The sequence below is a fragment of the Impatiens glandulifera genome, chromosome 3 (genome assembly GCF_907164915.1).
Source record: "Impatiens glandulifera chromosome 3, dImpGla2.1, whole genome shotgun sequence".
Lineage (NCBI taxonomy): Eukaryota > Viridiplantae > Streptophyta > Magnoliopsida > Ericales > Balsaminaceae > Impatiens > Impatiens glandulifera.
This window is the reverse complement of record NC_061864.1, coordinates 3,591,582-3,606,441: the sequence shown is the minus strand read 5'-3', so window position 1 is coordinate 3,606,441 and position 14,860 is coordinate 3,591,582. Positions and strand designations below refer to the sequence as shown.

Here is a 14,860-nt window from a genome sequence, read left to right as displayed (position 1 = left end):
ATAAGTCCTAACTTTTAAAATTAATATAATCATTTAGATAATTATGTGATTTTTTTACTTTAATTAATAAAAAATAGTTTTTAATTGTATATATCTAAAAAAAATTAAAGACACTATTACACAAATATAAAATATTAGAAAATAGAAAAGTACACTAAACATTAAAATAATAATAAAAGGGCAAACATGTGGTCTAATTTTGGAACAGTTTCCCAAACTAACCTTGTTTGGTATTCACTTTCCCAAACTAACCTAGTTTTTTCATTTATTCCCAAACTAACCTAGTTTACTATTCAAACTCATTATTTTTTTATTTTTTTTACATTTCAAATTTATTATATATATAGATATATATATTTAAATTATTATTTATATAAACTAAATTATTTATATTTTGATATATATTTTAAATTATTATTTTTATAAATTTAATTATTTATATTTTGATATATAATTTAAATTATTTTTTTATAAATTTAATTATTTATATTTTAATATAAATATTTAATGGTTCATTAACTTAAGACATATTTTTAAGAAAACAACACAATAAAAATTGATAAATTTTTTATTGTGAAATTATATCACAATGAAAAGTTGTCAAAATTATTTTAATAAAAGACAACCCAATAAATATAAATAATAATTTGAATGAAAAGTTGTCAAAATTATTTTAATAAAAGACAATCCAATAAATATAAATAATAATTTGAATAGTAAAAATAAATAAATTTATGGGGATGAAAATCATACTGCCATGTATATATGTAAATATATATATATAATAAATTTGAAATGTAAATATATATATATATAAATTAAAATATAAATAATTAAATTTATAAAAAAAATAATTTAAATTATATATCAAAATATAAATAATCAAATTTTTAAAAATAATAATTTAAAATATATATCAAAATATAAATAATTTAGTTTATATAAATAATAATTTAAATATATATATATGTATAATAAATTTGAAATCTAAAAAAAATAAAAATAAAAATAAATAAATAAATAAAAAACTGAGTTTGAATAGTAAACTAGATTAGTTTGGGAATAAATGAACAAACTAGGTTAGTTTGGGAAAGTGAACGCCAAACAAGGTTAGTTTGGGAAATGTTCCTAATTTTGTAAGCCAATCTTATTCGAATCATCGACTTTTCTAAACAATCTAAGCGGCAATAATAATAAGAATACGAATAATAACATTTTTTCACCTATTTTTTATATAGGTTTATTTGAATGATATTATTATTTTAATAAGTTTGTAAATTATAAAGAATAAAAAAAACAGTTTATGATATAAATAATATAATTAATAAGTAAATTGTTAACTAAAAATATATGAGTTGTAAATAACTTATAATTCAGCGACCAGCCAGCGATGCGTTCGCGAATCGCTAGCGTCTGACTTCAGACGCAGTCTCTCTCTCTCTCTCTTTCCATTTCTCTGTTTATTGCAAGACCTTTCTTTCGATATAATCCATAATCTCCTCATCATCCATTATCATCGCCAGCTGATAACAGAAGTTTCTCAAGCTTCAGGTAATACGCTTTAAAATTCTTCGTCCTCCCATCTTACTCTCCCCTAATATGCATGTATTAATCGGTTTCATTTAACCCTGTAATGAATTATGAATTCCATCGATCTACGATTTCTCTTTATATCTTGTTTCTCGTTTTGGCGGGGAAAGAAAGGAAATGACGAGTTGATTTCTAGATTACTCGGAACTCGGAAGCGATGTCCTGAAAGACTATTGCTTAGTGAAAGTTTCTGTTTAGATTTCTTCAGCTCGGAACTAGTATCCGTCGAAATTCATTGCATTGTCATTAGACGTTTTTATATGCAGTGCTAAAACGTATCTTCCTGTGTTCGTCCACTCTTATCTGTGACAATGGAAGGACCTGAAGGTAAACTGCATTAGAACCGTTCAGATTTTTGGTTTTGTCAATATTGTGCACTTTGATTGTGAAAGCCATTTCCCCTCATTTTTTGGTGTAGTCCCATGTGGAGGATGTTAAGAAAACCCACTTAGGGGAATTGATGAACTATGTAAATCAATGATTATGTAAGATAAAATTATGCATTATTAAACAAAGTTATATTATGAGATTTTGTAGCTGATCATGGGTTGGTTACTTGTGTAAATTTTGGAATGTTATATCTGGTACAGAGAGTTCGATGACATAGTTTTAGACTATTCAAGGCAGTGCGCAACCCTTGAGACGTTCGATAGGCTGTTCAAGTTGACAGAGGTTTGAGAAATTCTACCATTGTTTTTAATTGACAAAAGTTTGGAGACTTATTGCTTACAGCCTTGCAAATGTTGATCCAATTGATGGTGCTAAAAGTATTGTAGGATTAAATCCTGAAACTACACTAGGTATTTAACTATTACTGAGTTTGAAATATCTGAAATTTTGTTGTTTCCAATCAAATGTACTAGTTGATTAAATGTTTTTACTTAATATGCGGTTGTGGTAATCTCCAAGACTTTTATGACAGCAGAAACAATGTTGAATGCTCGAACATTGAGGGAATGTATCTCGTCTTCCCTTGGGTAAAATCTAGCCAAAACTCCTTGTTATAGTCTCAACTTTAGCATTACAAAAAGTAATGGTATTCAAGGACTTAACATATTTGACAAATCTTTAAAAACGATCAGAAAGAACTAATAAACACTAAATAGGGACCAAATCGGGAGAAGCATCCTAAAACATATTTCCTAAATATTTTACAATGTCTGCTTGTTATTTTCAGGCCTGATGCTGTTGCCAAGCATATGGTTGCTGTTAGTACCAATCTTAAGGTATGACGAAACATGTACTTCATCTGTGTGACTGTATTTATGTCCAAGAAGAGTTAAGTTTTTCATTTGTTCGCAAAAGATGTGTTGTATTCACACATGGTAGTCGATCAAGTGGTAAGAGTTCTGAATTAAAAGGTTGAGGTCTTAAGTTCAATTCCCTTGTAAGCCTCCTCCAGGAAAAAGAACTGGTCTCCAAAAAAAATGTGTGTTTTTTTTTTAATTTGTTCCCTTGTTTAATTAATCACTCCATCAATTTGAAAAATCCACCAACTCCTTAGTGAAGAATCTAATAAAACCAGATTGTGTTGTTATTTATGATCCATCACAATCATTATCTGTCGAAAGAAATTGTGGGGACATATGCAATCCCCACTTGTAAAGAGAGCAAGTGCAGACTTAATATCATTCTTATGGAATGATTTCTCTAGAGTAGAACTGGATGGCTGAGGACTTTTTAAAGTCTTCATCCCCATGGATATCCCTGCAGCAGACAGTCTTAAACGGTGCCTCATTTGAAGAATAATCTATTTTGGAATCTGTAATAGGGAATGCTCGAATATCTGGAGATTTATTATGTTGATCTGTCGGCATACCAGCAGATCCCAAATTCATACTATCATTGGAGCAATAACAACTCAAATTATATTCATGAACTGACCTGTTTTGCTTTAGGTTCATCGGTTGGCTGGTAGACGTGTCACAAATCAAAAGGCCGAATTGCTGTAGGAGTGTTTTCTTGAGATCCATCCATGTCAATGCCACCGACTGGTCCTTGTCTGCAAAAACGCAATATACCAAATTCTAACGTTTCTCAAGAAATGGATCAAGGCGATCTTCACCTTAACAGTGTCGGTGGTGCAACCAACGTTACCAACCTTGAAATATTGTTCAGCCGAAATCATCCACTCTTCGACATTCACTCCATCAAACTTTGGAAACTCTATTTTCGTCAGCCGCGTTGTGGAAACATTTTGTCTGTCTCTAAGTGGAGTTGCTCGTGAGTAACATATTGAATCATCCTAATAATCCGCAGTTTCATGACTTGATAAAGTATGTGAATGTTCTTCAATAGATCCCACTTTGCTTTTCATCCATTCCTGCATCTTGTTTATAGTCTCAGCAATAGCATCTATCGATACATGCAGACAATCGTTTTCCGATTGATGCATGTTGTCTAACATCTTAAGGATCGTCGGCGTGCGATACCAATTGATACGAATGAGAGTTAGGTTGAGACGAGAAAAGTCAGAATTTGACAGAAAAATGAGAGAAAACAAGAAGGGGCTGTTGCTCATTAATTCCAGCAATTATGGAATGAATTCATGCTCAGGGAATTATGGAATGAACGAGCAATAGCCCCCTCTGGTTTGGTTTTCTCTCTTTTCTCTGTCAAATTCTGATTTTTCTACCCTCAACTTAACTCTTATATGTATCAATTGGTATCAGAGCCGGCGATTCTCACGATGGTCGAAACTAGACATCAGTCGGACGATTCCCTGCGTATATCGGTAGATTCGATTTCTCAAACGTTGGAAGAAGTGCGGAAATAGATAAAAAGCAAATTAAGTTTTTATTGAAGAACAGCTACACATATTGACAAATAGAAATGAAGCTGATCACCCAGATGAGTCAGCAGGTTCATCCCGAAATGCACCACCGAGGGATAGACCTTATGTTTCTCCCACTCGCTTGACGAAAGTGTATTTCCCCAAGTTTGATGGAACAGATGTGGAAGGCTGGTTGATTTCAGCAGAACAGACGTGACGAAGGTAGAGATGGTACGGATCTTACCTGCAATCAAGAAACCCAACGGTAGCTCTCACCTGGATAAATTTTAAGAACTCGTTTCTCCAACAGTTTGGTCCCTTTATTTACTATACACCAATTAACTGGCTGATGAATCTGAAACAAACAAACACTATGAGGTACATGGCTATTTCTCAAAAACTTATTCATATGCCAGAGGAAGAGTATGTATTATAAGTTCTAAAGAAGGGGTATTGATACAAAGGTAAATGAAGTTTGATCTAACGGTGGTAAAAGATCCACGTGGAAGCACTAGGAGCTTATTGTCTTAATTTCTTTTAGTTCCGAACTCTTTTATTTTGTTATTTTGGTCATTGTGTTATTAGGCCACATCATTAGTACTGTAACAAAATTAGGGTTATATTCTCTGAGAGGATTGTTATTTAACTAAGAGAATATATGCTCAGGAAGTTTATGAAATGAATGTGCAATAGCTCTCTTGTTTTTCTCTCCTCTCTGTTAAATTCTTAGGTTATCTTTCCCTTCTCAGGAGAATAGTGACTATCTGTATCAGTTTCGTATCTTTACATTCATTGATCTTCAATTTACATTTACATTCGTAATACAATGGCATTTTGTCGGTATAGGTTAGCTGTCATGACATATGATGTCTGTGTGAAAAGCATCCTTGTATGTACTCCTGCAGTGAACTTCTGCTCAATTATATTTTCATCGCATCACCAGATCATATTGATCCTATTTGTGTCACAATCATGATCTTTTCTCTTTCTTTGGGTTTGTTGTTTCATATAGTATACAAATTGGTTTTAGACTATAGTCTAATTTTTTGTTTCAATAAAGATTTTCTTTTTGGATCAGGTTCATATTATCTTTTGGATCATTAATATATTTTTTTTAGTACTTATATTTTTGACCAACATAACAAATGTAAAGTTTTCCAGATAATGACACACAATAAGAAATGTATAATAAAACAGCCCATTGAATGTTGTCTCCATATTAAATTTGTTCGATATGTTATTCATTTCTGCATGTTCTTTAAGGATTGTTGAGTGTATGGAATGTCTCGTTTTTAGGGTATCCTGCAAGAGTGAGTTCATTGTCTGTAAATTGTTGCTTTATATGCCATGTAGGTGAAACTTGTGAAAAATTGCAGGCTATCTTACCTTATTCTCAAGCTCTAGAGAAGTGTTTTGCTCCCCATATCCAACAGGCATGTTTTCCTAATTGTAGAGTGTCCATTTTTATTTAGTTACCTTTTGTGACATGTTAAAATTTTCATATTTTAGGTGAGCATGGAGGGCAATGGGAAAGGAGTATCTATAGGTGGTAAACCTCTTTCCTTTGAAGCTGGTGAAATTGATTTTGTTGGGCCCAGTACAAATGGTTAACATAGTTTCTACCAATTAATTCACCAGGCAAGTGTTACAGTTGTAAAGAGCGCATTATTATTATGAAAGTTTTTGTCCGTCAACAATCTAATGTTGATAGATTTATTGACTCCAGCCCATTTGAAAACACACTTATAGTAGAATCATTTTCAGATACAGAAACAAAACTAATATTTGAATTTGTATTCGACTAAATTTAAGATTTTCATTATAAAGAAACAATGTGACTAATGACTACAAGGAACAGAGACAGCTACTCCTGAATTCATAACACATGTTGCTAAAATTTTCTTTTTGAATTTGCAGGGTCAAGCAACCTGTTTACTTTAAAGGTATATATTATTATAACCCTTATAGGTGAAGTTGTAAGTAACCATGATGAGCTCATGTCTATACCTTCTTTACACAACCATATGCCCTCGCATATGGAAAGGTAAGATGTCTACTTTGAGTATGACCATTTCAATAATTCCTCTTTGCTTTATTTGGTATAAAGATTATTTTTTGTATCATTATCCACATTTTAGATTACATTATTGTGTTTTTCTGCTTCGGTTACACCTGCTAAAATCTAATCAGCTTTGGTTTCTAGACTGCAGAGCAGTTGCAGCATGAGAATGTCAATCAATCAGCATCTTATCCCTCACAAGGTAAAATAATCATTGGGTAACATTTACTTTTATTTTTTTTTAAATTTTTTTTTCTGGCAATAGGCCTTCTCTAAGCTTTCTTCTTCCATCATTGAATGCCTACAGTATTGGACAGGTTTTATTCTCCAATGATACTTATTAATAAATATAGTGTGTTTGGATTTGGCTGATACTATTCTTCACAGCTTTTAACTCATTTGACCACCAATGGGGAGTTGAGTTAGGAAAGGTGTGTATTTTATAGATTATAAGACACTACTACATCTTCTAATAATAATAAAAATTGATCATTTTTGTAACCCTTTGGTTAGTCGCTGGCATCTCAAGTTAGAAAACCGTTGAATGATTCTTCTTTTTCCCGACTTTTGATTTTGAATTGTTTTCCTTTAAACTCACGGGCTAGTTCTGATGTGCCAAAGGATCCTCCCACAAGTCTACCACCACACATGTAAACTAAACAGGTTTAAAAGAAGCTTTTTTGTGTCTAATAAGCATAGTGGTTGAGATATCAAACCCTAAACCTATAAAGCCAGAAACTTCATATTTTCTAATGCAAAATGGGGAAGAAAAAATGGTGTGAATCGAAAACATATAGAATAGGTGAATTATCTCATTAATTAATATGATGGTTTGCTTCAGTAAGTAACTGTGTACATGCATATTAATAAATTTAAAAAGAGCAATTGTTTCCTAAATTATCTATTGCATAATAATAATAATAAAAGTAAAAATCTGATATGGTAGATACAATTAAAGCTGGTAGCTTCATTTATGGCAGATTTGTTTGTGTCTTCTTGATTTATGGATGATGATGATGAGTTGATGATGGTTTCTTGGAATTGGGTTTTCCAGTCTGAAGAAGAAAACAAAAGTTTTAAGTAAAGTGTGAATGAATACCAATAGCAATAGCAATAGCAATAGCAATAGCAATAGCAATAGCAATAGGCAATAGAGCAGGTAGGTAGTAAGTAACCTTTAGTGGTGAATCAATAACGGCAGATGAAGCAAGACTCATCCTCGCAATCTCAGAGATGGCAGCATTCCTAATATCAAGAACCTCACTGGTTAAATCTTCATAAGCAGCTTTGAAGGATTCGAGCCAAAACCTAGGAAGTAACCTAAGCCTCTTGTTGCTCTGTGTGTACACATCCCACATGTGCTTTACTACCTTTTCTCTATCCTCCAATTCCTGCAACAAGACAACTCACTCACTCACTCAATTAGCCAGCAGACTTTGAAGAAGAAGAAGAAGAAGAGTAAGGTTTACCAACCAGGATATCTAGATCGGTGTGAATCGGAGAGTCGATTTGATCGCTGATAAGATGGAGGTTTCCGGCGGACCACTTGAGAGTGACGGAACCGGTGATCATGGACCAAAAGGCAAGCAATAATATTGCCGACAAAACCAAAAGCTTATAACGCCCTTTTCCGAATACAATATTAGCAGCAGTAGCAGCTTCTGCTCCAACTCTCTTCGACCGGGTATTATTCATCATCATCATCGACTGTGCTTCTTCGTCCTTCATTCTCTCCACGATGATGATGAAGAAGATGATATATCCTCTCTCTCTGCAATAGCAGCAGCAGCAAAAAGAGAGAGAGAATATATATAGAAAAAGTAATACTGTGAGATTTAACAGACTCTCTATTCGTCGGCAACTATATATTACGTCTTAATCAATAAATAAATAAATAAATATATTCATCTACTACCACCGTCCGATCCGATATCTTTTTTTCAATTATTAAAATATAATATTTTAAATTATATAATAAGTAATATAATTAGTAACGTAAACCACCGACGACGACGCGGAGTATGGGGGGGGCCATTAGATTACAAGTTAGAACCTATCTAGACTCTATCCTTGACTTTAATCTTTATTAGATTTTGACTTTTTATTTCTTTGCTATTATCAACCATTTCAATAATTCATTCTAATATAAAATAGACTTATTAACTAACATTGCTACAAAATAGCTATAAATTAATAATTAAATAAATAAACTTCCACTTTTCTTTCTTGTATATCTATTTAATTGAATTATTCTTTTAGTTTTTTTTTTTATAAATTTATTGTATATTGGATTATTATATTTTGTTTTGTTTTGTTTTTTCACTTATAAATCTATTTATTTACAACATATTATAATGCGTTTTAAGAGAAATAATTGTCAAAGTACACCTTACAATAATAAAAAATTATTATTATTATTATTATTTTATTTGAATTCTAATTGAAAAGAAAAATTGAATTTTTTTTATTGAAAATTAAAGATAACTTAATAAACTTATTTAGAAGCTAAGTTTTAAAAAAAAAAAATTAAAATATTAAGTCTCAAGTTAAAAATTAAACTATAAGTTAAAATTTATTGAAGAATCACAAAAGTCAACAAGATGAAACGAAATTGGGATTACAAGAAAGACCAAAATATTTATTCTTTTACGGAGTGTTTGTTTCATTATAACATATCACCAAATAACACTTTTAGTCCTCAATGTCTTCTAAATTATTTAAATTGGTAACTAAACTTAAACTAAATAATAGGCAAAAATTTCTACACAGTCCCCTTAAGATTCAACTTAGATAGTAATTCAACAAATCTACAATGTTCTACTAGGGGTTTTTTGAACAAAATTTGCAAGTTGTGATTTTTAAGAAATATTTATAAGATTTATAAGAACTTCCTCAAAATAAGTGGGAATCAATTTTCAGATGTTTTATGCTATTATAAAATAGTGGATTCTCAGAAATTTGGATAGCTGATTTGTTGTCGCATCAAAACGTGTTGTTATCGGCAAAAATGCAGCTTCATAAAGATCTTTTAAAATATATAAAATCCAAAATAGTATCACCGAGGCTCATGTACTCGGCCTCTATACTAGATCGAGAGAATGTGGTCTTTGTTTTATACGAGATTATTGAATTCCCAAACTTGATGCGAAGGATCTTCTACTGTTGCAGCAGTTCGAACATATTTAGATTTATTGTCAGGATAAAATAAACCTAATTGATGACATCCCTATAAATATTTGATTTAACCATATGCAAGTGGAGACCATCAATGATGAGTGTTAGGTTTGTGCATGTAATATTGGACATAAAATGTGATGTCTGGCCTTTTAAATTCAAGTAAATTAGTCTACCAATAAGTCAATATTTTTCAGAATCTTTCAAACATTTATGTCCTTCTCTAGCTTCAATCTTTTGATCATATCAGTTTTTTTAAGGTTTGACACTCATTATTCCAATCTCTTTTGACTTTGATTATATTTAGGATATACTTACGTTCATTAACAAATATTTAATCACATGTTTTTTAATACTGTTTTCACATATTTAATCTCATAAATATCATTTCCAAAACACTTAATTCCGATTTTAAAACTAACTACATTTATCATGCGTCTCTCAAAAAAACTTCATCCCGATTTTCTGAATAGAATAATGGAAATCAAAAATTCCATCAAAAATCTCGTTTTTTAATTGGAAAATTATAAACGTAGATATGGTCCAAGTGAAGGAGTTTTGTCATCTAACAAACTAAAAAAAATCATCTAACAATTGTTTGAAGAGCGAAGAATTCATTGATCACATTTTCTTCATTGTGACATTGCCAAGAGTATTCATTGGGATATATCATTAAAAGTATTCTAGCAACAAAATCGCAAACAACTGAAATCAATTCACTCATCATAGTAGATAGACAATCTGAAAAGAAATAAATCAAATAATTTTCTATGGAAAAAATTATTAATATAATTTATATTAAATTCGCCTCAATAGGGTTTAGTATATGAAAAATTTTAGATCTATTATTTCTTTTCATATTTAAACAACTCTTACACCCTTCCTAATACATAAAAAAAAATTTGACACTTAAAATAAAAATAAAAAAAATAAAGATCATTTGCAGATAGAATCAGTTTTAGTTTTTTTATAAATAAAAAATCTGTCACTTGATTGATTAGGTTTTTATTTCATTATCTTAAAGTTTGTTTCATATCATAAAAGATTCTTAGTAAATTTACAAACTTTTCCAAATTCACATCCTCCTGGAGGATTCATGTATATATCCTCTTAAAATACATTTTTTAATAAATGCATTATTGTTTAAATTACTAGTTTATCTTTGTTAAATAAAAGTTTATGTTGTTTTGTTTTAATATGTATAGAAGATGAAGGATTATTAACAACACAAAGGATTATTCATTTTTTATTATTGAAATAAAATTAAGTTTTTAATTCAAAATTAAAACAATATCACTTATCTAATAAATTTATTTATATATTAAAATATTAAAATTATCCTTTATACTTAATAATATAAATTAATTATTAATTAAAAAAATAAAGATAAAATATATTTTGGTAAAAAAAAATAAATACTTTTATACTTTTAATCAAACGTATTTTTTTGAAAAACTCAAACAAAACAAAAAATCATCGTCGAATGAGAGGTTATGAGGGGTTTTTCCCTTCTTGTGAAAAAATGTTCATCTTCAATATTAATCAAGTCCAAAGTTAATAGATAGATGGTGGATTTAAATGAGAGAACAATTATAATTCCTCTAGCAGTTTAAGCAATATGTGAAAAACATCTATCAATTTCTTTTTATTATAAGATTTTGCTAAAAGTCTAATATATTAATTGATCAATGCATCATTAACAACAATACAGTTTTTTAATCACCTTCTTGTTGGCATCAATTACAATGTAGAATGAATTATTACAAATAAAAGATAGAAAAGCTCAGCAGTTAGCCTATAAATAATCACAGAGATCATATGTCCAGACATAATAAGCAACTTCATCATAGCTAATAAATAATATTAATGAAGAAATCTCAGAAATCATTCCATAAAATGGAAGTTTTCAGACAAATCTACACGGCATCAGTTCAGTCCGCCCGTCTGCTTCTTTCATCATAGATTCAGACATAGTTTCAATACAAAATCAACAATAAACATAACATGATCAAAATATCAATCAGAAAATGATACAAATTCAGATACATACGGCATCAGACAATAAGCGGAGTTTAATCCACATTATAGTTCAGATTTAAAATACAAGTATTCATCATTTGCCGTCCGTGATATGTTAAAATGAATAAAAAATCAAAGAGTAATAATAAAAGGAAACAATTTCAAATATGGCATCAGACAATAAGCGGAGTTTAATCCACATCATAGTTCAGGTATAATGAAATAAAAGTGTTCATCATTTGCCGACATTTGATAAGTAAAAACAAGGAATTTAGGTCAATCCATTTGGCTCCAAAGCAATCAGAGTAATAGCAGATGCAATGGGCTGGTAAGCCGACCTAATCATTATACGCATCCGTTCAATCTCCTTGCGCCACTATTAACAGATCGCAATGAGAAGGTAGTAATACAGATGCAAGATGAAAAACACTAAAAGAATTGATCGTAGCTCAGAAGTAAGCATGTAAATAATCACAGAAATCATATGTCCAGACATATAATAGCAACTTCATCATAGCACATAATCTAAGGAAGGAATTCAGAAGATAAAATCAACAAATTGAATATAAGAATCTCAGAAATGAGTCCATATAATGGAATGTATATCAGACAATCTACATGGCATCATTTCAGTCCGCCCGTCTGCTTCTTTCATCATAGATCTTCTATAAATTAAATTAAATTATAATATACAAAACATTCATCCATTTATTAACAATCCTCCAGAAGTGGCATCAGACAATAAGCGGAGTTTAATCCACATTATTATAATTCAGATTAAATGAAATAAAAGTATTCATCATTTGCCGTTACTCAGAGGAAAATTGAGAGATTGAAATTAAAAGAAGGAAAGAATGAATTTCGGTAGATCCATTTGACACCAAAGCAATCGGAGTAATAGCAGATGCTATGGGTTGGTAAGCCGACCTTACAATATTCGCATCCTTTGAATCTCCTTGCGAAACACGATTAACAATTCACAACGAGAAGGTAATACAGATGCAATATAACTTATAAAAACGCATAAGAAAGAAGATAAAAGTGATCAATTAGAATACAGATAAAGCATCAGGATCATCTTCGGTAATAAGAACTGAGAAATGGAGTGAGAGAATGAGATGGATTGAATACAGGTTTTGTACAGTTTATAAATAGGATTCATTTCTTGTAACTAGGGTTTTACTCATGATTTGGGCCTATTTGAGGCCCAATAGAAAGTCCAGATTACCATTTTTGTGAAAACAAAGTTCATGATAGAAACGTGCAACTCTTGATAGTTCAAGGACAAATTTAAGCATATTTCATATGATTAATTTAGGTCTAAATATTTTAACTTGAAAACTCTTAATTTTTTTTTTTTTCTTTTTTTAACTTTTTTTATTACGAAAGACACCTCCATCCCCATGAGAAGCACCTCAATGCATTTTCTTTTATTTTTTTAAAAAAGAACCTGAAATCTTTTATATTTTAGGCAATTTTTTATTTGCCAAGGATTATTTGAAAACTCTTACGTACTATGAATAGCCTAAATGAATGATGGATCAAAATCAACATGATCATAATGACTTATTAATGATTTTACTGAGTATTGTAAAAAAAAATAATAATGTTTACATACAAAATTATTGTGACAACTATACTTGTAACATTTTAAATCCTTGTGTTGTTGAAGCATAAACAATAAGAAAATATATATATATGCATGTATGTGTGTTTTTATTCTCTTAACCGTACAATATATGAAGAACACAAAAATTTAAAACACGTGATTTGACTAGATTATAAAATTTGAATATAAAATAGATAAATAAATATCTTAATCCAATATTGAGTTTTTGAAGGGTTCTATTTGTGTTTTTCATTGAGACCTAGCTTTGTTTGTCTTGTTCTCCTATAAAATGACAAACAAAAAAGAATAACATTCATGTATAGTAGTAATAATAATGGAATTTACAAGTATGAAAATCACTCTATCGTTTTAAATATATATGTATTTATTTATTAGATCTATTAGGTACCTATTTTTGTCATTGTTATATTTTGTTTCAGAATTTTTTTATCTAAATTAATAGTTGACCAATAATTAGACGGAGTGTCGAGAATGATATTTGTGTCTCCACTCTGACTCCGTTCAGAAATAATAATAGACATAATTAAATATATAATATTATGAATATATTTATTTATTCTCTATATCATAAGAATTTTAAGTTTTTTTATAATTATATATATATATATATATATATATATATATATATATATATATATATATATATATATATATATATATATATATATATATATATATATATATATTTGGATTAATTTATAAAGCTAGACTTATAATTATGACTTTCACGAGATACCTAAGAAATATGGTGTTAACAGTATTCCACATCGATTATCCAAAACCCAACCATACGAAAATGGTATTAAAAATTATCTCCCGAGTAAAAGGAATTGATAAGTGTATTTCACCCCTGATTTGCACTATTGTCATCAGATATATTATTAATATGATACGAATGGTTCAACATAGCTGGCTACAACTTTCTCGTGTTTAGTCCATCTCAACCTTTATTCCAAGAATCATCCTCAGACCATTTCTCCATTTCAACACTCTATACGTATAAGCCGGCCTGGCCTGGCATGGACTATATACCCCCCATAATCACACATTCAAACGTTTACCATTAATTTTGTCTTATCTGTTTCCCAATCATGATCTCATCTCATTATATATATATATATATATATATATATATATATATATATTGCTTGTGAGATCCTCTGGATTTTTCAATTCAAATCATAACCACCAACCACCATGCCTAACACTAAAAAATTTAAGCTTTCATTCTCTCTTTCGTCCTTCCATCTATGTCGTCCCAAGAACCCCTCCTCATTCCCCAAATCTCCAACTCCCAAAACTATCGAAATCTCCTACCCGCCACCACCACCAGCACCACCTTCTACTCCAATACCCAACTTTCTCATCGGGAAAGAGACACCAAATAAACCGAGAGGGAATATTAAAAAGAAGAAGAATGTCATTGATTATTCTTCCCCGGAGGGTATGAGTTATATGAAAGAAGCACCACCAACAACAACAACCAAGAGTCCTAAAAACAGAAAGAAGATCAGGATTCAGAGACGGAGGAGGAGTCGAATGAGTGACAACTATGCAATGGTTGTGAAGACATCTTCAAAGGATCCTCAACGTGATTTTAAGGATTCAATGATGG

The 14,860-nt window shown here is 30.3% G+C and overlaps 1 protein-coding gene and 3 non-coding genes across 5 annotated transcripts; all 4 read right to left on the bottom strand.

The window, feature by feature from the left end:
- Positions 1-7,214: 7,214 nt before the first annotated feature.
- Positions 7,215-8,217, bottom strand: LOC124932131. Of its 2 annotated transcripts, none has more exons than XM_047472738.1 (3): positions 7,896-8,216; positions 7,598-7,813; positions 7,215-7,477 (listed from the first exon to the last, which is right to left on the bottom strand). In XM_047472738.1, exons 1-3 carry the CDS (start codon positions 8,148-8,150, stop codon positions 7,424-7,426), a joined length of 525 nt encoding a protein of 174 aa, XP_047328694.1. In that variant the 5' UTR covers positions 8,151-8,216; the 3' UTR covers positions 7,215-7,423. The 2 variants fall into 2 exon arrangements, with proteins under 2 accessions (XP_047328694.1, XP_047328693.1); XM_047472737.1 differs by having other exon boundaries at positions 7,448-7,533; positions 7,570-7,813; positions 7,896-8,217.
- A 3,426-nt stretch (positions 8,218-11,643) lies between these two features.
- Positions 11,644-11,721, bottom strand: LOC124933185. The gene has a single exon (XR_007098895.1). It is a non-coding gene; the product is annotated as a small nucleolar RNA R16 (small nucleolar RNA).
- Positions 11,722-11,781: 60 nt separating this feature from the next.
- Positions 11,782-11,862, bottom strand: LOC124933186. Its single transcript, XR_007098896.1, has one exon. It is a non-coding gene; the product is annotated as a small nucleolar RNA R16 (small nucleolar RNA).
- Positions 11,863-12,342: 480 nt separating this feature from the next.
- Positions 12,343-12,426, bottom strand: LOC124933183. The gene has a single exon (XR_007098893.1). It is a non-coding gene; the product is annotated as a small nucleolar RNA R16 (small nucleolar RNA).
- Between the last annotated feature and the right edge of the window lie 2,434 nt (positions 12,427-14,860).